Genomic DNA, 27,488 nt, shown 5'->3' on the forward strand with positions numbered 1-27,488 from the left:
TTTCATGTAATGTCCTGTGTATCATTAAAATGTGACAGCATCAACACGCTATCCTCGCTACAGAACCTTTCCTCCTAAACTGGTCTTCTTTTCCTGTGAGAACTACTCTGCTAGCTGTATATATTTTGCTAGAGGAATGAGTAGCTGAAACAACCAGATATGATGCCGCATGCATCGTCACATGTCACTGAATTTAGGCATGGGGAAATGATCGGCTCTGTAGCCGACCTGGGCCCGTGCCACCCCCCGATGAGCTGGCTCCAGATCTGCTTCACGTTCAACGTACTTATAAATTTCCATCACTGTTTTGTTCAAGTACCTAGTCTATCCATTGGCACCCAGATTATCTATCCCGCTTTGATATCAATATCTCATCTAGCGCACGCCGACCAAACAAACTGATCTTCAATTCCCATGGTCGCATCTCTTCTTCTCTCTTTCTGCATAAAATCGGTTAGCTGTGGACAAGGTTGATATCCCCAGATTCACTTTCTAACTTTGAGCAGCAATTTTGCTTGCACGTGTAAAGTTATAAATTTGACTGTTGGACATTTTTGAATAATAATAATTATTATTTCGAATAGCCTAGACTGTTGTATTGCTCCTTATGTAGCCTATAGTTTCCCTCACTGTCTATTTCTATTGCATGATTTGCATGCCATCGCCTCTGGGAAATCCTTTAAAAATAGAGATTATCGAAAAACACAGTAAATACTAGCTGCTGAATGTATTCTAGACCTGTGTGTCATGTACATGCATTCATACATGTACATGCATACATACAGAAAACCTGTTGTGGCCGGACCCTGTAGCAAGCGGAATCCTGTATTGACTGGACACAATTCCCATGCACCAAAGTGCTGTGGATCGAACGTGCATCCCTGGATCAAGCAGATTCCTGCCACCTAGGGTTCCCAGTAAAAAGGCAACGCCTGTTGGGGCTCCCCTAGTAAAATAATAAAATCTACTACTACTACTATATCAGGACAGTTTCCGCTGCTCTAAGGGGGGGGGGGGGGTCCGGTTAGGGCTGGTGTTACTATACATGTACATGCATTTGGAAAATAATTGTCGTCGTAGGTGGACATCTGCCATACTCACGCGATTAGGGTCCTCTCCAGCATAGTGCCCTATCTCGAATAGCGCCCCAGTCTCTAAGAGACAGTGAAAAAATAAAGGCCTCTCTTTAATAATACCCCCCCCCCGGGGGGCTTGTAACCAAGCGCATGTGCAAGTTTGGTGTTCTTTTGCTAATGTTCATGATGTCATGGCACATGATGTCATGGCACATGATGTCATGGCACATGATGTCATGGCACTGGTGGTTTTTAAAAGGGGGAACTAAAGGTTCGCGGCAGTATTTTCAACAACGACGCGAGATAATTTCACCATTTTGGAACAATTGGTCAGAATCCGTTCAAACTTTCAAAAGAGTTTCCTAGTATAGAGTGCAACTGGCACAGTGAATACAACCCAGTCTTGATATAATCATTACATAATTATTTTCTGGCCAATGAATCCGTAATTTTCATTTTTTCACTTCACACACACACGCACACACACCACACCACATACTCCGACATGCACTGGCTGTAGGTAACCACCAAGGAGAATATAAAGAAGAGCTACAGAGAATAAGAAAGAGAAGGAAGACGTGTGCGACCATTATCGTCGGGAATTGAACCCGCAACCTCTCGATTGGAAATCGACTGCACGTACCACTGTACCATAATGGGACACATACTGCCCAGGACTACTGATAATACGGCTTTTACCACGTTCACTCAACTCACGCTCGAAACACCCATCCGAGCGGCAAAATGATGACAGCACGATATGGATACGCTCACAGCATGCTTTCATGTCACGTGGCCTCATTGCCAAGGTGATGCTGCCACCTTGCGCAAGTCACGTTGACTTGTTGCTTAGGTAACGCTCAAACATCGCAGCTGAGACAGCAGCGCTCGTCGACTACGCCGTTGATTGTCTGCCTGCAACAACTAAACGCCTCATTCAAATAGTTTTATGCTTTGACCTGTTGATTGGTGAGGATTAGTACCAAGACATTTTCTTGATTTTCAGTTCTTACCATGCAAGCCTTGGGTTCGTTGAGATGAAGGCGAGCGAAGCTGATGATGCTGGTGATTCTGCTTCAGAGAGTTCCCCACCGGCCCCAATCGGCGAGGACACAGCGGACGGCGTTGCGAGAACCACTGAAAGTACCGCGTATCGGGCAGCACTTTGTGAATGCAGGTCGCTGTTAGAAACTGCCGGGGACTGTGTGGCTAGTGCGCTGTTGTCCAGAGCGGCATCGTTTGCAAGTGCTCGGAGACTCGTATATTCTATTCTGGATGAACGGAACAGCGAGAAACTTCAGTCAGAGATCCAGAATACGCCCAGCGCAGGCGAGAGTGCTGCAGAGACTCAGCTTCATCGCTATCAGAAGAGGATTGTGGATAGCATGAGATATGGCCAAGCGGAGCTGGAGGTCTTCCGTGACGACGTTGAAAGAGCAAAGGAGCACGTGGGGGCATGCGTGAAGAGGTCCTTTGAATTGGCGGATGTCTTGCACACTCGGATTGCTGATGCACAGCGAAATCACACTGAAAGCTTAGGCACCTGGATACTGCATGGCGCCACTGCATGGGTCAGATACAGCCTTCTGGCGAGCGTTAATGTTGAGACTCTGAAGGGCACTCCTGCCGATATATCCCTCGTTGGTAAATCGATGACTTCTTGGTGGAATCGACTCTGCACGTCCCGAGCAGAATCAGAGAAGAGTAAGAAGGGTCTTCAACTCCATTCTGAAAGCGAAGCTGTTCAGAAAAGTCTACAAGAACTGAAAGATGATCAGAGCAGAGTCAGACAGTTGATAAGCGATCTGGAGAAAAGCCTAGACGTGCTCAAGCAAAGGCAAGACGGCAGTCACTACGACCCTCACCATGTGCAGGAAGCGTTCGAAGATCTCTGGGATCGAGCCCGTCAGCACAAGGCATGGTTGACAGAATCAAGGTCAGCCTCGAGTGCAGCGTAACGTTAACGGCGGAATGTTTCATAAGAGTCCATGAATTCCGATTGTAGGCGGATGCTGACCCATTACCACCGTTTGAGAGGTACAGAGACATTCTTCACTCACTAACTATATTTTTAAAACACGAATCGAATAATAATTTAAATAGGAAAAGCATACGTTGAGATAGAATTGTAAATTAACGCAATAAATAGAGTAAGCTGCACATTCAGTTCAAGGAAAAATAATACATGAAAACAAGATTTGCTTATGGTGTTTGTACGGAGAGCGCAGCCTACTCTATTTATTGCGTTAATCTAAATAGGCTGTGCAATTTGGAATCCCTTCACAGAGCTGGTGCCGCTGGTATGGCTAGTACGACCATGGCCGCACCAAACTTTACCAAAGTCCAGCTTTCATGTAATGTCCTGTGTATCATTAAAATGTGACAGCATCAACACGCCATCCTCGCTACAGAACCTTTCCTCCTAAACTGGTCTTCTTTTCCTGTGAGAACTACTCTGCTAGCTGTATATATTTTGCTAGAGGAATGAGTAGCTGAAACAACCAGATATGATGCCGCATGCATCGTCACATGTCACTGAATTTAGGCATGGGGAAATGATCGGCTCTGTAGCCGACCTGGGCCCGTGCCACCCCCCCCCCCCCCCCCCCCGATGAGCTGGCTCCGGATCTGCTTCACGTTCAACGTACTTATCACTGTTTTGTTCAAGTACCTAGTCTATCCATTGGCACCCAGATTATCTATCCCGCTTTGATATCAATATCTCATCTAGCGCACGCCGACCAAACAAACTGATCTTCAATTCTCATGGTCGCATCTCTTCTTCTCTCTTTCTGCATAAAATCGGTTAGCTGTGGACAAGGTTGATATCCCCAGATTCACTTTCTAACTTTGAGCAGCAATTTTGCTTGGATGTGAAAAGTTATAAATTTGACTGTTGGACATTTTTGAATTATAATTATTATTTCGAATAGCCTAGCCTGTTGTATAGTAGTAGTAGTAGAATTTATTATTTTGATAGGGAAGGCCCTACAGACGTTGTATTGCTCATTATGTAGCCTATAGTTTTCCTCACTGTCTATTCTATTGCATGATTTGCATCAGGAGGTCCCCTTGACAGGCCATCGCCTCTGGGAAATCCTTTAAAAATAGAGATTATCGAAAAGCACAGTAAATACTAGCTGCTGAATATATTCTAGACCTGTGTGTCATGTACATGCATACATACAGAAAAACCTGTTGTGGCCGGACCCTGTAGCAAGCGGAATCCTGTATTGACCGGACACAATTTCCATGCACCAAAGTGCTGTGGATCGAACGTGCATCCCTGGATCAAGCAGATTCCTGTCATATCAGGACAGTTTCCGCTGCTCTAAGGGGGGGGGGGGGAGGGGGCGTCCGGTTAGGGCTAGTGTTACTGTACATGTACATGCATTTGGAAAATAATTGTCGTCGTAGGTGGACATCTGCCATACTCACGCGAGTAGGGTCCTCTCCAGCATAGTGCCCTATCTCGAATAGCGCCCCAGTCTCTAAGAGCCAGTGAAAAAATAAAGCCCCCGGGGGGGGGGGGGGGGCTTGTAACCAAGCGCATGTGCAAGTTTGGTGTTCTTTTGCTAATGTTCATGATGTCATGGCACATGATGTCATGGCACATGATGTCATGGCACATGATGTCATGGCACATGATGTCATGGCACATGATGTCATGGCACATGATGTCATGGCACATGATGTCATGGCACATGATGTCATGGCACTGGTGGTTTTTAAAAGGGGGAACTAAAGGTTTGCGGCAGTATTTTCAACAACGACGCGAGATAATTTCACCATTTTGGAACGATCGGTCAGAATTCGTTCAAACTTTCAAAAGAGTTTCCTAGTATAGAGTGCAACTGGCACAGTGAATACAACCCAGTCCTGATATTACATAATTATTTTCTGGCCAATGAATACGTAATTTTCATTTTTTTCACTTCACACACACACACGCACACACACCACACCACATACTCCGACATGCACTGGCTGTTGGTAACCACCAAGGAGAATATAAAGAAGAGCTACAGAGAATAAGAAAGAGAAGAAAGACGTGTGCGACCATAATCGTCGGGAATTGAACCCGCAACCTCTCGATTGGAAATCGACTGCACGTACCACTGTACCATAATGGGACACATACTGCCCAGGACTAGTGATAATACGGCTTTTACCACGTTCACTCAACTCACGCTCGAAACACCCATCCGAGCGGCAAAATGATGACAGCACGATATGGATACGCTCACAGCATGCTTTCATGTCACGTGGCCTTATTGCCAAGGTAATGCTGCCACCTTGCGCAGGTCACGTTGACTTGTTGCTTAGGTAACACTCAAACATTGATCACATCACGTTGACTCGTTGCAAAGGTAATGCTCAAACATTGATCATGACATGCTCACATACTACAACTTGTTAGGCGATGCACACATGCTCAAAACACCAATCTGCGCCGCAACATGATGTACTTGTAGCATGACACGGATACGCTCACAGCATGCTCACACGCAGTTCACGTCACGCTCACACAGTGCTCAGCTCACGTTGACCCGTTGCTATGGTGACACTCGCAGACGCTGCTCATGTTGTTCTCGTTGTTTAGTAAGTTGTACTTCACCAAGTGAACAGGCATTGCTGCCTTCTCACCATGTACCAGGTCCAGAGACCTAGTTCCTACAATTCTGATGAAGAGAATTCAGAAGAGCAAATGAACATGTACCGTATAAATTGATTAAAATCATGTCACGCTCAGGAGTCACATGTTGCTCAAGTAAGTTAATGCTCGCATATTGCTCAGTGCCATGCTGACACATAGCTCAGTTCCATGCTCATACATTACTAAGGTAACGCACACACATAACTCAGTTTACGCTGACTCACTGCTAAGGTAATGCTCACAGGCGTTGCTCAAGTAATGCTCGCACAGTGACATGCTCACACATCGCTCAGTGACATGCTCACACATCGCACAGTGACATGCTCACACATCGCTCACTTCCGGTGTTTCATATCTAGTCTAGATGCTATCCACGCCATGCATGAGCCAACACAGGTACACCAACAGGTCGGCGTTGGCCTGCACGTAGGCCGTGAAGCCAGCCGAGTGCAGATCGCCGCTCTGGGACATCTTATAGAGGAACGCCGACACGTCTCCCTCCCCGGAAACATCCTCAAATCCACGCTCTCGGAAGCATGCCAGCACGCTGTCGACCGTTAGCTGCTCCTGTCCATTGGAGAGAGCATCGAATGCAAGTGCAATGAGATTGTCCTGATCCGGCACTTTTAATGCCAAGTCCAGGGTGCCGACTACATACTCGCGGTAGCGAAGGCGTCCGCAGTCCGAAACGGTGTCATACGCCGTGAACAGTCGCTCGACCTGCTCAGCCAGTGGCCATCTCAGATGATCAGCAAACTCCTGTAGGCTCACTGCGCCGCTCTTGCTGGTGTTGATGCGGACGTAGCGCTCCAGGATCGCCTTCAGCTCGGGCAGGCGGACACCGAACGCGCGGCTGATGAGATTGTACTCGATGAGGGCCGCGTCGACTGGCAGTCCGGCGTCCGTAGCCTGGTAGATCAGCCTGAGGTCCTCCAGCGTGTGCTCGGTGGCCGGGAGGTCCAGCGTCGACGCCACCAGTCGTTTGAAGTTGCGTGAGTAGAGCAGCGGGTCGGCTTGCTCCTCCGCCGATGGCGTGTACACAGGCATGAACTCGATCTCCAGGTGGTTACGCCATTGGCACAGAGTAAGCAGGAACGAGGTGGCTGGCCCGCGGCTAAAGCTCGTCCACACGCCCACCTCGGGCAGCCGGTAGCGCAGCAGCACGCCCTGGATGGGCGCGGCCGGCGCAAACGCCCCCGTCTTGAACCCGATCACCTGGCGCGCGTTTGACAGCGTGCCCTCCGGCGACAACATGACCGGCAGCCAGTTGCCGGGGGAACGGATCCGCTCCTTGACGCTCTGTACTGTACCGCCTGCGCCGGCACCTCGGTCCACGAAGATCGGCTCGCCGGCACTTAGAATGGTGCCGATGATCACAATGTTCTTGTTCTCTATACGACTGAGCGGCGTTATCGGGAAGAACGCCATTGCGAACAGCGTCTCCAGGATGTGCGAGTGCGGGCAGAAGATGTTGATCGGTGCTTCGGCGGCGCTTGCACGCCGTCCGCGCACTGGCACCCAATAGTAGCCGAATCCTAGAAAGAGCCACGCGCGGCCCACGATGGGTGCCACCTTTCCGGTCAGTATCTGCTGCCAGGGCTTCTGGTGTTGGCCCGGCTTCCAGCCCATGCCCGCTAGACTGCACAGCAGCCATACGATCGGTACGAACAGCACACACACGACGAGGCGCAGCGGCAGTAGCAGCACAAAGCCCAGCGCTAGCTTGATGCGCATCCACGGCGTGAACGTTATCGGGTTCGTGAAGGGATTCGGCATCTTGCACTCCGGAAAGCGCCGCACGGCCTTCGCCATGCTTACGCCTTGAACAGGAAGCTCGAATCTCTACTGATTAATGTTTGGCCGCGCTGATTTAGCACAACGCCAGAGCACCACGCCAAGGCGACCAGCAGCTGCAACGACAACCAAACTTCTGCTCCCGATTCAGTTGCTTGAAGTATCAACCTGTCTTGCCAAGATCACTGACAAAGCTGCTATGGCCGCCGCTTGTGCTGTATTCTATTTTTACATTTCCAAGCAAGAACAACATTTTTAGCTACGAACTGGTACATTGCAATCATGTACCTAGAAAGTAGCTGATGATACATCTCCGGCTCCTTTTTGCCCCTTTGGCTTTGCCTTTGTTTGTTTCGAATAATCCTCAGATCGCGTGACCATGTGACATCGCAATGAAAATTAGATCGTAGACCAGGTAGACGCCGAGATCATGTATGTACCCGTCGTGGGTCTACATAGTCTACAGTCAGTGCTGGCAACTGAAGTACTACTCTCCTCATATCATGCTCACACTGTCTTTCTAGTTTTGTTGATCATGCTGTTGACAGAGATGGTTGAGGGCCTTGCAAGCCTTGCATTCAGTCACCGACATGATTGTCGTGTGAGTGATGTGCTAGCTGCATGCAATGATGCATGCATGCAAAGGCCGCCTGCACTGCTGCTCCTGATCGTGAGTCAAAAATGTACAATCATGTAAATGAATAATAATTATTATAATATTCGCGGGATCCGCGTTAGCGTCACTTGAATGTTCAGAAACACACAAGCTAGCATAGCCTTCGCTTCCGCAGGCCACCACTATGCCTGTACACCTTATGTAAAAGTAAGGTTAGTGGCGAATGCAGACCTCACAAGTGAGTCAGGGGAGAGGAGGTGAGTCTCTCAACCGCGTGTAACGGCCCATAACCCTGCAAACTGCATCCTTGGCCTTGTTATCCTCACTCCGAGCTGTGAGTACCCAGTTGACCGACGCGTGGGTACGGGTGTCGGCGCAGTTCAACACGCGTAAAAAGTCTTTTTACACGCTCCCTCCTAGCGCTAAGCTATAAGCGCGGGTCTCGAACTCGGGACCTCATGATAAGGAATAGTGAAAATAATTACAGACCAGTCATTGTACATGACCTATGGCTATGGCTATGTCTATGAGTATGACTAGTATCTATGAGTATGACTCGTATCTATGAGGCTATGATCCACTACATTGTACTACTACAAGACTGTACAAAAGGACAATGACAAAAGCACATGCCCCGCCCATAGGCATGGCCCACGGGGCCACTAGTGCACTATTAATTAAACTGTACTCAGTGACTTTTTACATTTTAAAGGCTACGTTTTATTATTATTTTTATTGTAAAGCTTTTGATCTTGTCTCTTATTGTTGTAACCTTTCCACAATAAAATACCCTAATAGATCTGCTCCTCGCCCCTAACTCTCTAGTTGGAACATGCACGGTCATCAAGTGTGACATCAGCGACCACTACGCATTTGTGGCCAACATTATCGTCGCCACCCGGCAGTCCGAACGAGTCGCATCTCGAAAGAGGCGAGTGTGGAGGATAAATTGGGAGCATTTTAACGCTGACTTGCAGGACTGCAATCTTGAGATTTTCAGCAAGTCGAATGATGTTGATGCAATGATAAGCGAATGGTACGCAAAGGTTTTTACTGCTCTAGATCGTCACGCCCCCTTACAACCTCCTCGTAAGCCGAGGCGCCGACCTTGCCCATGGTTGTGTCCTGAACTTGTATCTGCTGTGCGTCAACGAAACAAGGCCCACCGACTTCTTTCACGCTCTCCAAACGATGTCCGCCTGCGAGAGCAGCACCGCACTCTCCGCGCAGCCGCGCGCAAGCTAGATCGGAGGCTAAGGGATCAGTATTTTCAAGCTCGCCTACAGTCGGCCGGAAAGGATGGACGGAAGCTCTGGAATACGATAAACGTGGTGACTGGACGAGCGAAAAGTTCAAGCCCACCACAAGTACCTGTTGGAATCCTCTCCCGAACTTTTGGCGAAGTTGTACATGACCCTGGACGACCAGACGCGCTGTGCGCCAACGCACCAGCCGAACGTGAAGCACCAGCATTCACGGAATTTGCGCCTGTTTCGACGGAGGACATTACGGCCCTTCTCCAGTCCGTTGACGCGTCAAAAGCAACTGGACATGATGACTTGCCGGGTATTGTCCTTAGAAACTCGGCATCAATACTGGCTCCCTCGCTCAGCATCATTTTCAATACTTCGTTATGTCAGGGGTGTGTTCCCCGTCAGTTTAAAATTGCTAATGTGTCGCCGCTATTCAAAGGTGGCGGCCTTGACCCTTGTCAGCCTACTGCCTATCGACCTATTTCTCTACTACCAGTCGTTTCTCGCCTCCTCGAGAAGATCGTCAAAGCTCAGCTTACATCCTTTCTGACCGATCACAGTATTCTCCCTGACTCGCAGTTCGCGTACAGGAAGAACCACAGTACGGAGGACGCTCTTGTGCTAGCTGTCAATCGCTGGCTGAAAGCGAAGTATGAGCGCAAACTCACAGGTGTGATATTCGTGGATATGTCGAAGGCTTTCGACTGTGTCAAACACACCATCTTGGCACAGGAGCTATCCGACATTGGGGTCGGCGGTACTGTCCAGATATGGTTCACTAGTTACCTGAGTGAGCGGCTTCAACGCGTAGTCGTGGGCGGAAATTGCTCGGAATACGTCGCATGCAGTCGAGGGGTGCCGCAAGGATCCGTCCTCGGCCCCCTCCTGTTCACACTATACATCCGTAACCTTCGATGCTGCTTGCCCCAGCAGGTCACAAACCAGGAATTTGCAGACGACATTGCAATTGAAGCCTCGGGCAGTTGCGAACAAGTGTGCTCTTCTCTAAGCACAGCCATCACTGGCCTGTCGCAGTGGTTGGAGGACCGCGGGCTAATGCTGAACCAAAAGAAAACGCAAGCTCTGTTGATTACCCCAAGAGGCCCAGCCCCTGACACAGATAACATTCGAATTCGCTGTGGGAATGCAGCCCTTGCAGTTGTGGAACAAGCGCGGTACCTGGGCGTAATGGTAGATGGGCAGCTCTCCTGGGAGCCTCACGTCAATCACACAATCCAGCAGGTGCGGAAGTCAGTAGGTGCGCTGTGGCGGAGCCGCCGAAGCCTCACCTTGGCGTCAAAGATCCTGTTTTACAGGTCGATGATCCAGGGTAGGTTGTCGTACGCTTCCAACGCCTTTTATCCGTCACTTCAAATTGGCAACATGGAGCCCCTCACACGTCTAACGAAGTGCGCTATTCGCGGCTTCTTCGGTCTGCCACCGTGGTCGCGCACGAGCCCGATCTTTGAACAGCTCCGCCTCACCACCCTGGAGGACATGTTTAACATTAAGCTCCTCATCTTTGTCCGTCGTTGTCTGTTCTCCCGAGCTAGCTCCCTCTTCACCAGCTTCTTCGTGAGAGTTACTGGTGACCGCACTCGGGGGGCGACACATCACCTCGTTCGAGTACCATTTTGGCCCGGTCCTGCGGGTCGAGCGACCATGCAGTTCATCGGCGCAGTCCTGTGGAACCAGCTCCCGCCTGATCTCCGTTCCGAGCCCAGCCACCTTCAGTTCTGTGCCCTGCTAAAAGCGCATCATGGCTCCGTTTAAATGCTTTTCGGCTAGTGTGTTTCTGTGGTATAGCGGACTGAAGAATAGTAAACGTGTTTTGCAATATATGTATGAAGCTATTTTGTATATAGTATGTTCCCATTCCGTTTTTGCTTTGGTGTAGCCCTGAGGTTGATTGCTTATTTATTTCTACCCTTCCTCTCTCCATACTTCTGCCCCCCCCCCCCTCTCTCTCATTCCTTCTGTCGTCCACATGTATCAAAGGAGGCGAAATCGCCTGTTTGTGGTGCGACGTTAAATAAACTTCTACAACAACAACAACAACAACAATAATTGTGTCGCATTGTCAAAAAAAAAAAAAAAACTAGTGCACTCGCTCCATTGCATGCAGGGCGAGGCTGTGTCAGGCAATATGGCGCTCCTGTGGATGTCCGGGCTTGTGGATTCTGGTCGCGGTAGCAAAATGCCTTTTTGGATGTTCGGGTGACTCACCCAATTCCCAAAGCCATATTTGCTGTCGGGATCACAAGTAATGAGCCAGTTGCAGGTCTGCGGAAGCAGTTTTTCCGGTCATTCTCTAGCCTTTCATACAGTTTGTGCATGATATGGAGGACCTCCTGGGAGTCCTAGGATCCTCAGCAGTAAGGACGCATTGGTGGCCAAAAGGTTGGTCCGGTCATGGCCTGACCAACCGGACCAATTCCGCCGGGCCTGAAACTGTTGGCAGACCACGAACGTCAGAAGAAGCGCCAATAGACATAATTGTAAATAGAGACTTAGTCGGAGGGAAACATATCAGCACACGAAGAGACGAAGCTAGTTGCAAATTCTGATGAGGCCTTTCGTACCATTACTCTTCAAAATCAGTACTTGGTGATTTATTATGGTGATAATGTACTCTTTGGCGCAACTCACACTATCATTCAGCCTGTGTACGTTTCATCACAATTTTTCCGCCAATATGCTGTATAAATTGACATCGTTGTGCTTCGTCACATTATCACCATGTACATCAGATTTTCAACTAGCTTCGTCTCTTCGTGTGCTGACATATATGTAAGTATACATTTCTCCATGATTACACGAGCAATGACAACAAAATACACACAACTACATACATGTACATGTACATGTACTAGGGCTCGAACTCGGGACCTTGCTAGTCATGAGCAAGGCTCTAACCATCTGAGCTACATGTATGGGACCAGGCTGAACATAGAAGGCGCTGATAACCACGGTCAGTTTCTGGAACGTACTACAAGTAGGGACTTCAGACCACGTGACTTCTTGGCCCAAAACTGGCAAAAGCGTGCAAATCGACGCCTGCACAAATCGTGTGATGGTCATATGTCAAGTCGTGTAAAGAAATGTGGAACCGTTTTTCGAAATGAAGGAAGTCTTGTACAGTTGGAGAAAGTTTCGGTTCGTCTTGTTGGAGCTTGCCTTCGTTTGGGACCAGCAAGAATGGAGCTGTTACGTTCATTTTTGACGGAGATACGTATGCGGATGGAAGGGAAAGGTGAGAAACCATATGATCCGTCCGGGTCCCCTTCTTGAAAATGTGATATTCGTATTCTACGACCTCGAATTAGTCTAGATAGAAGGTAATCTTTATTGTTTTCACCTTCCAGAAGACCTATTTCTTGCATTATTCCTCTTTGTACTTTGCCGTGCAGCGCCGCCATAGTCACAGTATGGAAAGCAGCGAGAAGTATCCTGCGCTAAATGATGCTGATGTACAAATTGAATTGCTCTTGGCTGTTTCGGTCCATGCCTCGATTCTTGTCTCCAATGCTGTTATGCTCGATCTGGTTGAGCTCCGCAAGAATAGCTGAAAGAGTGCCGAACTGGGAGATGTGCTGTATACTCTTGTTGCTACTTGCTGTATCTCTGCTGATGATGATGTGCGTGCTACGATTACCCCAGCCAATGTCCTGTACATGTACATGTACATGTTGAGCTTAGTCAGTGCCTCTTCCGTGGTCATTCTTTTTCTTGACACCAACCACACCAACAGTCCGAAGCTATCTCAGGACTGTATTATCAATGTCTCCTGTTACTACCCACTACATTGTAAACCATACTATTCCGCTATTTCATGCGGAGAATCAAGATTGTTTTTGGATCTGGTGTGCGGTTGCTATGCGTTGCCAAGGAAAGTGGGTTCTCTCAGTTTGACATATCTCTCTGATCTCAAATGTGTGGGACGTTTGTCGGACAAATCCGGTGATAGGCGATGACTATTTTGCTTGTAACTTTAGTTTCCTTTGTCCGATTTAGAAAAACTAAAGACCAAACTCCTCAGGAAGCTCTAACCTATCCAAAAAGCAAAGCATAAGCCACAGAAAACCGATTTGAAAAAATGGTCTGAAGTCCCTACTACAAGAAGTGAAAGAAAGTGAATGAATTGTATAGGATTTGGAGAGTGCCCCCCGACACGTGTACAGAAGGAAGGCGAAGAGAAGGGGGGGGGGGCGGTGGAATGCCGTGCATGTGATGTCGGTGTGAGTGACGGTCAGGGTATCTGTGTCGCAGAATGTGGCCCGGTCTATGGTATATTCAATGTTTTGTTCCGCTTGTGGAGAGGAGTGTGCGGGAGAGACGGAGTGATGTGTCCGGGAGCGATTCCAGGAGAAATACAGAGAAGCTCAATTCCGTGCACCGCAAAAGCCCCTGGGGATAACACTACGCATTGCACCAACCACTACAACATCCATCCACAGCTCCATTCATTCCCTTCACATCACCATCCATACTCGCAAAGGAAATGTTGTACGTGAACAGCGGGATAATTATTATTCTTTATTTCCACGATGGCCCATGGCCAATAAGGAAGATAATATGATTCAAATCAGTCCAGAATCATATAAAATCAGTCTAGCAAGTAAGGAAACCAACACATTGCAGGGGGATGGGGTCACGATGGGGTACAGTGTGAGCTACTACAGGAGCATATGGATGATAGAATGAGGCTAGACGCCATTGATTTAAACGCATGCTTGCTATTTGTTTCACGCAGGTCGGGGGGTAGTTGGTTGAAATTGTGAAGGGATAGGTTGATGGGTGAGTTGGTGTGTCGGTATGTGTGTGATGTTCTAAATGTGTATGTTCTCATGTGTCGTAGTGCATATGGCTGCCCTGTGATTGGTCGTGCAAGGTGAGGCTGTTGCAGGTGAAGGGGAGCGCGGATGTACTTGATGTTGTGTGAGTTGCCGGGAGACTAATGTGGGGAGTTGGAGATGATGAAGAAGTGAGCTGTGATGGACTGGTGCAAAAAGGGGGATCCGCAGGCAGATACGGGCTGCTCGTCGCTGAACGCGTTCTAATTGGTCCTTCTGTGTGCGGGTGGTGTTGGATAACACGAGACTGCCGTACTCTATACCCGGGCGAATGTAGGCGGTGTAGATTACGAGCAGACTGGGGGTGTTAAGTTGGCCTCGTGTTTTACGAAGTTGGTGAAGGAGTTTTTTGAATTTGTTTATTATGTGCGTGACATGTGAGTTCCATTGGAGGTTGTTTTGTAGTATGATTCCAAGGTGACGGTGTTCTTTGACTTGCTTTAGGGGTGTGCCATTAAGAGTGATGTTGAGTTGGTGGTTTGGTGTGAACGACAAGGTAACGGTCTTTGAGGCATTGACGAGGAGGTGCCATCTGCGCAGCCAGGTTGCGGCAGCTGAAACGGCTGACTGCAGGGACAACTCCGATGTCAAACGGCTCTGGTGTGTTGCGATGAGCGCCGTGTCATCTGCAAACTGGCTGCACTTTGTGTTCGAGTTGGTGCAGGCAGAGGGCAGGTCAATGGTGTAGATCAAGAACAGCAGGGGGCCTAGAACGGATCCTTGGGGCACCCCTGCTGGTATGGCTTGCCACTCACTGAAGGCGTCGCCGACACGAACACGTTGACGGCGATGGGTGAGGTAGCTGACCATCCATTGCAGGGCGGTTTCTTTCAGGCCGAGGTGTTGCAGTTTCTTGAGGAGACCGGCGTGCCAGACTCTGTCGAAAGCCTTCGAGAGATCAAAAAAGCAAGCTGTGACGGAAAGACCTTTATCTCGGCTCTCGGAAACCTCGTGCACGAGTCTGGCGAGCTGGAGTTCGGTGCTATCATTGGCACGAAAACCGGATTGATCCACTGGGAGGAAGGGTGTGACGTGCTTGTAGAGTCGCTTGTGGACGATCCTCTCCTGCACTTTACTGATAACGCTGAGAAGTGATATAGGCCTGTAGTTTGTTACCAATGACCGTTCGGCTTTCTTGTATAGTGGGCTCACAGTGGCATCACGCCAGTCCTGTGGTTGTTCACCTCTCCGAAATGACTCATTGAAAAGTCGGGAGAGTGACGGCGACAGCTCACGCGCCGTGGTCTTGAGGAGTCTTGTTGGGATGTCGTCAAACCCAGGGGCTTTGCAAGGATTAAGGGCTCCTAGGAGCTGTTCTACCTCGGCGGGTGTGGTGGTGATTTGGGCAAGCTCTCTCTCGCCGGATGTTGGTAGAAGGATGTCGGGGACTGGCTCGTTGTCGACTGAGACGGACTTCTTGCTTTCTGAAATGAAGAAGCTGTTGAATGCTTCTGCCTGCTCTAAGTTCGATGTGAGCTTCCTGCCATCATGGTTCAAAGCTGGCATTTCCTTTCTTGGTGAAATTCGAGGGGTCTTCATAAGTTTGTAGAGGTTTGGGCGGTTTGTATGGGTTTGGTCACAGTGGCTGTCGGCATTGGCTGATTTATGAACGAATTTGGACTTGGCGCTGCGGAGAAGAGTTGTTGTCTTGTTTCGCTGAGTTGTGAACTGGTCCCAGTCTTCAGCCGTCCGTGTCCGGAGGTATTTCCTGTATAACCTGTGCTTTGTACGGATAAGGGAAGCCATCCACATACATTATCAAGACGCCATCCGAAGGTGAACAATGATCGTGGTTGGGTACTGCTTGAGAATAGGGCTTGAAAGTGATGACGTCAAAACAGCCAGGGAGTAGTAAGTTGACATCAGATTTCTATTTTTGGATCCACTAAGGTGTGACTTTGCTATTGCCTAAGTATGTGGGTGCATAGCAACCCACTCATGTCGCATGCAGGTGTGACTTTTATTTCGCCACCAGTTGTAACCCCGCCCCCAGTAGCCAAATCAGTCAGTTTCACTGGCTACATCACCATTCTGTGGGTAAGACCGCTTGAAAATGTGCTTGGATCCATACAAAAACTGGATCCAAGTGGATCCATACAAAAACTGGATCCAAGTGGATCCAGTTTTTGAATTTTTTGAAATTGTTGCTATGCTGTGACGTAGCACTTTCAAGCCCTATTGACAATGTGAAATTAAATGGATGATGGTCACCGTTACTGTTGCCACTGTCCTGTCCTGTTGTCATGTCCGCTTGCTCACGCCATTTATTATTGTACAGTCCAGCACAATGTTGTAGCATAAATGCAGTTTGGGGACAGGATCTCATCTTTTTGTCGTACAGTGTTTGGTCCACCACTATTCACACATTGTTTTCAGGCACATTGGTTTTTGGGGCTTTGTGTGTGTGTGTGTGAGTGTGTGTGTGTGTGTGTGTGTGTGTGTGCGTGTGCGTGTGTGTGTGTGTGTGTGCGTGTGTGCTCTAGACCTTGGCGGATAATGCTCGAAAAGGTGGCAGATTCTGCTCGAAAAGCAGTGAAATTGGCAGAACCATACAAACCTTATCGCGGGCAATTCCTCGAATTCTGCTCCATTTCTTTATCCACATACCAAACATGCATGAAACTTACCAGAAAAAGTACCGAATTCTGCCAATTTTTCTGCCGGCATTATCCGCCAAGGCCTAGTGTGTTCTCTCTTGGGTGGTTACCAACAGCCAGTGCATGCCGGAGTATGTGGTGTGATGTGTGTGTGCGGGGAACACATGAAAAAGACCAAAAGTAGGGATTCACTGGCTTGAAAAAGCCACTTCATAGCTGTGTGGTGTAGACCAGGCTGAATAGTGGCGGTCAATTTTTCAGCCTTGCAAGCTGTTGAATGGTGCAATCCCAGCACAAGGTGCTATAGCTTCTGCCGTAGCATCGCTATCATCGCCTCCGGCGATGGGCGTAAGAAACAGAAAAATGGTCCAATGGTGCGTGTGTGTGTGTGTGTGCGTGTGTGTGCGTGTGTGTGTGTGTGCGTGTGCGTGTGTGTGTGTGTGTGTGCGTGTGTGTGTATGCACATGTGTGGGTGTGGATGTGGTTCTGAGTGTAAGCATGTGTGAGCGTGAGTGTTGGCGGAGTGTGAGTGTGTGTGTCTGTGTGTTTCGGCGTGTGCGTTGGTGTCTGTATGTGTGATTGTCACGTGCCCTAAGGAAGGTGTACTGACTGTAATCTCATCACGCATGTTGTAGTTTCGTTCCACTTTGTGTTGCATGATATAGGTCCCCCTCACTTGTTTCTCTCCTCAATCCTGGTGATGGCTCCTGGCGAAATTTGATTGAGGTAATTTGCAGCGAAGAGACCACTTAATTTGAGGATGGTGTGTGTAGGGTTTTTCAGGATTGGGAGAACTTCAAACTCAAAGGATCAACTGGGGAAGTGAACTGACTGAAACAAGAAAAAAAGTTCCCCGGGGCCGTGTCCCCTGGGGGAGGGAAAAGACCCAAGTGTCATCTGAGTATGTGTGGCACGTGTTGTGAGCTGCCTTTGGAGTGAAAAACTTGTCAGCGCCTTCTAGGTTCAGCCTGGTCCCGTAGCTGAGATGGTTTGCGAATTGGTCATGACAGGCAAGGTCCAGAATTCGAGTCCTGGTGGGTCTGGTATTTTTTTTCTCTTTTCAGGCAGTTCACTTCCCCGACTGATCTTTTGAATTTTGAAGTTCTCCAAATCCTACAAGTACAAATTACACACTATTACTACATAGTACTTCAGTACTGAACAGTAAACGCACGATAGAAATTGCTAGCAGTTCATACCTCGATGAGGAAAGAACAACATAGCGTAGCAGCAGCAGCAGCAGATACGATATTGGCATGAAAGCATCAGAAATGTCTTCACAACCGTCCTCAGCATAGAGCAGTAAGCAGGCAAGCAGCAACTGAGGAAAAACATATGTTCAAGAAGAAATGCAGGCAAAAACCTATTGATGGTCAGGGTTTAGCAGCAGGGATATACATGTACAAGGGAATCAAAAAAATTCAAGACAATTCATTGTACCCATACATCTTCATGACACTCTCCTCAAAATGCGAAGACTCCACTTTTGCCATCCATTATACCCATTTACAATACATTTAAAATTACATTGTTTAGAGAATTTACTGAGTTTAATTGTGCATGACTATGTGTTCAAGTTACAACACAACATACATCGTCAAAATCTTCCACTCACACAACCAGTCTACATACCCACACACCGCACACGCCACCCTGATGCTTGCTCTCTACGAACACAGTGTCAAGTGAGAACGAACATTCTCACTCAAGCCACAGCCGTACACCTCCAGTACACGCAACTGCGTACACATCTTCACTGCGTCGATGAATCTAACCTCATCATCCTCGCTACCCACAAACACATTCCAACTCACCACCAACCATCGCAGCTGTGTAGAATGCTCCAACATATCACAGAGTACAGACAACGGTGCAGCACCATCACTATACATGTGCTGGACGCGGACATAGTGTACATTCTTACACTGACTGAGTGCACGGCACACCGACACAAAACCACTCACACCAACAGGGTTATTACTGACAGCCACATACACAAGACTAGCAGACATGACTGAAATCACGGAGGATAATGCCTGACCATCATGAATCGCATTCCCGCATAGATCTAGTACACCTACAATGCTACACCTCTGTAAGCCTGCTGATAAGCTCTGAAATGACTCGTCGCCAATGCTACAACCGCCGAGGTTGACTTCCTCCAAATCACATGGATAGCCACACAGTAAAGAACCGAGAGCAACACATTCATGAGAAGAAAGAGAAATTCCATGGAGATTGAGCCTTGATGCAAGCATAGCACGAAAGAAAGGGTACGTCCAGTTGCAGGACACACCGTGATACTCTGTGTGCTCATGATATGCCACCACAAGATGAACAAACACCCTACATGTACTAGAAGATTCATCAGCAGCAACAGCAGCATCAGCTAGACTTACAATGCGAGAAGGAGCAGCTTGCAGGGATTCATGACTCAGCAGCATAGCAGCGGGATGAAGGAGACTCTTGCACGGCCGCGCCAGCTCAGCATCCACCTGCGATAGCGCTTCCAACAGCACAGTGCCATTTGCAACACTGCCGTTCTCCATCCACATCGTCAGGAGAGTCTTTAGGAAAAGCGCATCTGTGGGCTCTCGGCTGTTGGGCATTGAACGGCGCACACATTGCTCACCATGGCCCTTGCCACGGTCATGCCGAGGAATGAGGAGAATGTCGGCGAGGACTGTCATCTGCTCAGCCTTCAGTACCTGGCAAAGACGGTCGTGGACCTTGGCCATCTCCATCTCGCCGGTCAGGACACTTGAGTCGTTGCGCATGTCCTCGGCTAGCTTGTCGGCGGTGGCAGCACGTCTAGCGGCAGTAGCAGCATGTTTGTTGGCTTTGGCAACCGATTCCTCTTTTTCGCGACCAACCCTTTTGGTAGCTTGTTTGGTGTATTGGTTGGCATCACCGCTAGGATCCAGTGGTATGGGACCCGCACACTGCACACGCCATAGCTCCTCCATGATGGTCAGTGACACGTCTTCCGAGCATAGAGCAATGAGAAACTTCCAGAACATTGCCATATGGCCATCGTACGCGCCCAGTCGCCGTACCAGTGCAATGGTGTGATATTTTTCTTGCACCACACATTCTGCCATGAACCATGCCGCCAGGAACTCCTGCAGTGACAGATGACAGAAGCGGTATTGTCGAGAGTCCGTAGACATTGTGCCCTGGCATGTTTGCAGAAGACCCAAGTTCATTGCATCCTTGCTCAAGTGGGAGCTGATGATGTTGGACGTGTTGAACACTATCCTTTTCAGCAGCAGCATGCGAAACGCAAAACGCCCCAGTTCCTTTAATGACTGGACCACTTTGCTGGGTGCCAGTGGCAACGAATCGCAAACCGCACCACCAGCACGCTCTGCGACTCGGCGCAGAACCGATTCGTACAGGTATGCGCTGCACTTCCACACGTCTTTGTTGCTCTTGAAAAGCTCACATGTAAGGGCTGCAAACATGGGAGTTGCCATAAGACATGACACGTCCGGCTTGCTCTGCAACTCTGTCAGCAGAATTTCAGCACATTGTGTACCGAGTACCTTCTCTGCGTACTCCCTCACGTTCTCCGGTGAGAAACCCAGTACTTGGATCTTCTGCTGATATTTGCCGCACTGCGATAGTTGATATGCATCCTGGCATGGACGGCTTGTGACAATCACGTGTGTCTTCACCATCCCCTCACGTTTCAGCAAGTCTCTCATGAACTTACTGCAGTTGGCGAAATCACATTCGTCCAAGCCGTCCATGACGACACATAGACGGCTTGGAGAATCTTCGAAGTAGTTTGCCAGCTCCAATATCTCAGCCTGGGACAGGCCCTGGCTTGCCAGTTTCACAGTCAACAGCTCAGCAAGACTAGTGGCAGCTCTCACCTGTTTTTCACGAAGCTCCAATCCCACGACAAGATCGAATTCCTCCCATAGTTCGCCTCTGCTCCACAGGTATACAACCATGAGCAGAAACACTGTGGTCTTGCCACTACCAGCGGATCCGTACGCCAGTACATTCCGTAACACCTTGCCGCACAGCTTTCTCGACTCGGACGCTGTAGCTGCTGCTTCTGCCGCTGGTGCAGTTTTTCCTGTTGAATGGGAAACATTGTCATCACTCGAACCTGCGACACGAAACAGGTTCTGCAATTCAATTCGATCGGCTTTGCTAGATTGCACTGCGTGTTCACGTCTCTCGGCGTACGTCGAGAACGTTTCATCAAATTCTCTTTTCAGTAATTCCTTTTCGGACACCAACGCCAAATTGACGAATATCTTTTCGAGCGGAATGAGGTCATCAGAAGCGAGGCCGCCGCTCAGCTGAACTCCTGACTCTTCGGCCTGTTCCAACAACTTCTTTCTGGCTTTGACCAGGGAAGGCAGCAGAGCCTGGGTCTTTGCACCAGGCTCCTCAGCCATAACCTTCGAAAACACGACGGGTAGAACTACGGGTGTTGAAGTCGAACACCTTTGTAGTTTCTCAGTTCACTGCGGGAAGTGACAAGTCTGATGACATGAGTACTGACTGTAACACTCTGACTCGCCTGTGCTGAGTGAACGACTAGCGACTGTGACTGTACATGTACCATGTACTGTCAGTCACACGCACACGAGGCACAGGCACATGATGATTGTGTGCATGGAACAGCCGGACACAGTAGACCCTACACTGTACAGCCTCTCAGAACAACACTCGGAATCGTAGACTCCACTTCGTCTCAAGCAGGCAACATGCAACAGCGGAACAAGTCAATAGTCTTCCTGTCAGAAACTGGACTGACTGTGGACAGTTTCCGGAAGTACAACAATGACTTTCTCGCTACTTAGATCTTGTATTACACACGGAAAGTTGGGTGTGGTCCTCGAAAGAGTGCTCACCGGGGTGCAGAGCTTCATACAAAAGGAACATGAACATGACATGAAGCGCAAGAATGCCGGGTACAGCATCAGTTGGTCAGTTGTCGCCCAAACACCAGCATACTCCAATGCCACCAAGCGCTGCCCTCTCTGTCTGCGTGAGAAGCTGGAGATCTTGCATGCTGACAGAAGGGTGAACATCAACAAGCGATCGGAGCTAGTGGCCAAGCTTGCAAGTGCAGACATGAGAACAAATTCTACCTATCTAACTTCACACCTCCAGTTACATAAACCAGGATTACACCTGATGTCTGGCGCTAATCTTGCAAGTACATGCATAGAATCACCGCTTGACCTTATTTGCGCTTAAATTCTCTGATTCCACTAGCACCTTACCACACTATATCTAGAACATTCATTGAGTTTTTGTAATCATTGCTGTCTGATGATCGCCACAGGCGTGAAACTCGGAGTCACAGCCAACCCAAGCTCCGTGTGGGCCATTCTATTCCTTTTGTACGTCTTGTATTATGTGTCTCCGAGATTGCAGGAAGCTGTTCGGACGTCCCGTGGTTCTGGAGGCTGGTGCTTCGTCTTCTGCACTGGCTGTGTCGGTGGCTCAAGTTCCGGTCTAAATTTATGGATTAACTTCCTCAAACAACAAATCCATAAATGTAGTTAGTTTACTTGTTTATGCTGTTGCCTCTTGTGTGCTCCATGTGCGGTTAGCTGGTTGGCTTCTTTTCTTTAACTTTGGGTTCTTTTCATTTGCTTTGGGTTCTTTTCATTTGCTTTGAGTTCCTTTCATTTGCTTTGAGTTCTTTTCATTTGCTTTGAGTTCTTTTCATTTGCTTTGAGTTCTTTTCATTTGCTTTGAGTTCTTTTCATTTGCTTTGAGTTCTTTTCATTTGCTTTGAGTTCTTTACATTTTAATATTGTTTTGGATTTTAGTTGCATTTCTATCATTTTTATAGATGGTATTTTTGCCCGTAAAAGAGGCTTAAAAAAAAACAAAAAAAAACAACAATGACTGGATCGTGGAGTGTACCATACATGGAGAGTGGAGTGTAGTGAGTCTGTAGCAGGATTGTAGGCCGAGGAGGTTGGGATCAGGATCGGAGATTGTGTTGGCCCGTGGATGTGAATGTACATGTACGCTCGGACATGTACTTGGGCAAAGGCAAAGTCGTCGTCCTCGGACCTCCTGCAATCACCAATCTGTAAAGTGTAATGTATTCTAGGGACCGGCGGATTCTGCTCGAAAAAGTGGCAGATTCTGCTCGAAAAGCAGTGAAATTGGCAGAACCATACAAACCTTATGGCGGGCAATTCCTCGAATTCTGCTCCATTTTTTTTATCCACATACCAAACGTGCATGAAATTTACCAGAAAAAGTACCGAATTCTGCCAATTTTTTCTGCCGGCAGAATCCACCCGACCCTAAATTGTATTCGCCCAACCCAGCTACCTGCCTTATTATATTTAAAATAAATACAAGTGAAGGTGATGATTATCAGTTTCTTCTTGCAGTGTAGTTGAAGCACTTGAGTTGACTACTACTAGTACAATGTCATGTAGGTCCAGATCACCTCACTTTGGAACCACTTTGCCAAGCCTCTTGCTTGCTTGAAATACACTTCAAGCAAGCAAGAGGACCATTGTCATGATATAAATATGGTGTTTGTATTGAGTGCGCAAACGTTAGCCCATCTATTCATTGCGCTCATGATGGTGAAATATCATAGCAGGGTTCGAGAGGGGGGGGGGGGGGGGAGGGGGGTGCGCAGCGCGCTCATTTTCGATTTTTTTGTGTTTTTCTTCATGCCATTCAACGAAAATGCAGTCGATAGTCAGTACTCATGGTCCTAGTAGATAAAACAAGAGTGTGCAACTCCGGGATGGGTTGGCCCGCGGCGGAATTTTTTGTTGACGTAATCTTTTCGACGACGCACGCGCTGCGCGCATGCGAGTCTTTTGGAAAGTAACTTAGTTTTGCCTCATGCGCGGCCGGGCTTTACAAAGTCGGTGCCCAGCACGTGCTCTCACACTGCTCTGGGGCAAAATGCGCGTTCTTCTGAAAAAAGGTGACGTCAACAAAAATTCCGCCGCGGGGGCCGGGCGGGGGTATCTGCAGATTGTGCATAAGAGATCCGGAGTTGCACACTCTTGTTTATCTACATGTACATGTGCATTGTACTCTTGGTACTACCATGACTACTGTAGAGCTGGTTCATAAAGGTACATCTGTCCGGGGTCACGGAAGTCAGGTGTTCGCCCCTACGTTGCATTTCGCATTGCAAGACAGATATTTTGAAAATGGGACACGGGGTAAGTGTTTTCCCTGCCCCCCTACTATTTTGACCTGGCAAGAACCCTGTCAAATAGCATAGCATGAAACTCAGAGTTGCAGGTAGATGCGCGTACAGTCAACTTCGCTGATAACGACAGCGGAAATAGCGACAGAATGTCTACGCCCAGAGCAAAGTCCCATCAAACTGCACTACATACATGTACATGTACATGTATAATGAGACTTCGGGTATAGCGACACTTCGCGAATACGGACACTTTTCTGATGCCCCGCCGAGTGTCGTTATACGCCGCAAAGCTGGCTGTACATGTACATGTACACAAGACTGCAATGCAATCAGACTGGCTGGCTGCATACACGTACAAACAAGACCAGCCGAAGCCCAAGCCCGGGGCGCTCGCAAATACACACGAGCCTGGCCTGGGCTGTACACAGACGCGCCACACGCGTTCACCTTTCGGAGTCTCATCGCCGCGAATGTTGTTGTTGTATTCTTTATTTGAATTCGCTAAAACCAAACGGACAGAACTGTCCAGTGACAAGGGAGCGAATGATGAGCATCATAATCCTATGCATCAAAACATCTCGGGGAAAAATGAGACAGACGAGAAGGAGGGAATCAAGCCTGCCGTGAACATTGTTAGGCGGTCTTTGCACAATCCACTCATAAATAGGTGCCAAGCGCCAATGGCCCGACATGATCCACATACAGCCGTGTGTTACCGGAGCTACCGGAGTACCAACACGTTGGAATTGTAGGCTCAGCAGCTAACATGTATGTGCTTGATACTCATGCACATACGCGCTCGTGCACACACACACACACACACATGCACACGCACACACACACACACACACACACTCACACACACAAACACAAACACACACACACACACACACGCACACACTCCGGCCAACACCATCCACTCTAAAACACTCCACCGTGACGGTAGAAGCTATCACGCACGATAGCGGTGCGGCCAAACTCCGACGGATGGTACTTGTCCATGGAGTCGCGAATCTTCCACCCATACTCCTGTGTATAGGTTAGCGGGTACTCATATCGCCGCTCCACATTCTCCAACTTGCGCGTCGTCAAGTATTTGTAACGTCCTTCTCCGTCGTGACTCAGTCCGTTGTACAGGATGTCGCGTGTCTTGGCTGACGGTGCTCGCATTGGCTCCACGATACCGCCGCTCACCGACGCCGATGATTCCGACTGCAGTCCTGGTGACGATGCCGTGGGAAACGGATCGCTCTTGCTCAGCGTGGTGCTGCCCTGTGACCGCCGACCGCCGCTGGCGTCCATGCTGTCAAACAAGCTCTGACGCTCGGCGAGCCGTGCCTGATCGCGGTCGACCTGCTCGCGCATCTTCTCCACCGCCGAGTTGGGCCGCGGCACAACACCGGTGCGACGTCGACGCTTAGGCACTGCAGCCTTCTGGCTGGCATCGTCCTGGTCTGACTTGATGAAGTTCTTGCTGTACTTCAGGTGCCAGTCCTGGCGCAGTATGGCCTCCTTGTGTACCATCTCCTTCCAGAAGTTCTGCCTGACGTGGTCCATGTATACTTCTCGGTTCGACATTGTTGCTCTACGCACACACACGCGTGCACTGCGTCCGATAATATACTGTGCTCAAAGTTCAATGTGTGATTTATGATCAGTCACACAGACTAGTACAGAACGGCAGAGTGTTCGCCTCCGACAGTGAGCCTGAGTCACGAAGCACCAATGCCGCTCCGAGTGTCTTAGATGTCCTCGTCTCTTGACACGCACGACTTTCCTCGGTATTGTGGCACGGCTCGTAAATTGCCCAGCGCCTGTGCTCGCTTTTCTACAGAACTGAGAGAGGTGCGTGAAGAACTCAACGTTGTAGGGGATGCCTTGCAACTGGGTTGTGAGGCGGCAGGTGCAACCACGAAGCGAGGTGTCTCAGGCCGGCGCGGTGCGGATCGTTCGATGGCGTACAAATCAATCACAACACACTACACAACACCCGGGAGGAAAGACCAAGCCAGGTCGATGCCCTACTCCACTCTTTCCAGTCACGGGCGCCGATAAAGCTGCCAGGAACAAACAATCGGAATAACTCACAAATCGTGACAAGACCAACACGGCCACACTGCTCTCTGAATAAGCTACCAAACAGTTTCCTCACTCCCTGATCACTAAAACCCGGCGCATTGAATTGGTGGCCAAAAAGACGACTCCACAGCGCAGCCTGAGAGTGAGACAACGACTCAGATATTCGTCAATATTTTGGAGACACACAAAATCTTCGGCTGACATACGATCCTTCAATCAAATCAGTATCATATCCATCAAAGGAAGGAGATCCACTGGTGTCCATGGTGTCTGCCCACAAACATAACTAAAAGTCATTGCATTGGCATTGGCATTGGCACATGCATCGGTATGACCAGATGACTGCACTTGGTCACGTTCCTGGCAAGTCGAGATCTGCCCCACGGCCAGGCCGGCCCAGGCATTGGCATTGCAATATTGGGCATTGGTGCACAGAATGCATAGGCATGCCGCATGATCATGATGATCATGATGATAGGGCCTAGCCCTAGGACTCGGAGTTGGGTTCACACTACTACAGGACTAGTGCTAGTACTAGGTACTACTAGTACCGTACTGGCAATATAATTATGTTGCCGCGTAACGCGTAACGCAGGGGGGTGCGGCGTTACCAGGCTAGTGCGACAAATTTTCGTTGAGTTCGTAACGCACGTCCGGCGGGGTGCGGCGATCTTTTCATTGCAGTTTGCAAAAAATGATGCGGCAATATAGCAAAAAAATGATGCGGCAATAGCAAAAAAATGATGCGGCAATAGCAAAAAGTGATGCGGCAATAGCAAAAAAAGGACTGCGGCAATATAGAAACCTGTGTACGGCTCCTGTGCGACTTTGCATGTAACGCCCTGCGTGCGGCAAACATGTGCCAATGTAACGCTTCATGGCCTCACTGCGGCAACATATATTGCCAGTACGGTAGTAGTAGCTGAGAAGTGCGCTGGCCTTGTTGCGTGTTCATGGTGTTGTGGTGGGACAGCAGCTCAGTCGTGGTTATGGGTGTTCTAGGTGTGGGCCGAGCGTCGCGTGCTGAACTGAACGTCGCAATCATCTCAGACATCTGATTTCTGCCATCAAACATCACCGTCCGGCTGTTGTTGTCAGTTTTAGCCTGCTCCACACGACCCCGACTCTGTCGATTCTGTCATCGCGTCTGTCTGTGTGGCCTGCAAGCAATAGATTGTAGATCTACATGTACATGCAGTGTGTAGATCGTGAGCTGGGAGACCTTCACGTAACTCCTTGTCTACTGTACTGTCATTGTAGATGATTCGGACATGCACTGTAAAACTAAAATAAGCATTCCTAGGAAGGAGCTCACGTGTTGGTCCTAACGCAAAGCAGAGCCTTTCGACATGTCCATGATGACTGTCTTCTAGTTGTACTTGGTAGACAAGG

General features: G+C 48.9%; 2 protein-coding genes and 1 long non-coding RNA gene across 3 annotated transcripts; 1 reads left to right on the forward strand and 2 right to left on the reverse strand.

Moving 5' to 3' along the window:
- Nucleotides 1–5,633: 5,633 nt before the first annotated feature.
- Nucleotides 5,634–7,836, reverse strand: LOC135810301 (lysophosphatidylcholine acyltransferase 2-like). The gene has a single exon (XM_065323791.1). The coding sequence runs from the start codon at nt 7,543–7,545 to the stop codon at nt 6,094–6,096; it is 1,452 nt and encodes a 483-aa protein (XP_065179863.1). The 5' UTR covers nt 7,546–7,836; the 3' UTR covers nt 5,634–6,093.
- A 4,567-nt stretch (nt 7,837–12,403) lies between these two features.
- On the forward strand, nt 12,404–13,242 carry LOC135810931 (uncharacterized). Its single transcript, XR_010552467.1, has 2 exons — nt 12,404–12,649; nt 12,807–13,242. It is a non-coding gene; the product is annotated as an uncharacterized LOC135810931 (long non-coding RNA).
- An 11,233-nt stretch (nt 13,243–24,475) lies between these two features.
- Nucleotides 24,476–26,371, reverse strand: LOC135810302 (protein SPMIP1-like). Its single transcript, XM_065323792.1, has one exon. It carries the CDS (start codon nt 25,593–25,595, stop codon nt 24,939–24,941), a length of 657 nt encoding a protein of 218 aa, XP_065179864.1. The 5' UTR covers nt 25,596–26,371; the 3' UTR covers nt 24,476–24,938.
- Between the last annotated feature and the right edge of the window lie 1,117 nt (nt 26,372–27,488).

This window comes from Sycon ciliatum, chromosome 2 (assembly GCF_964019385.1).
Source record: "Sycon ciliatum chromosome 2, ocSycCili1.1, whole genome shotgun sequence".
Taxonomy (NCBI): Eukaryota; Metazoa; Porifera; class Calcarea; order Leucosolenida; family Sycettidae; genus Sycon; species Sycon ciliatum.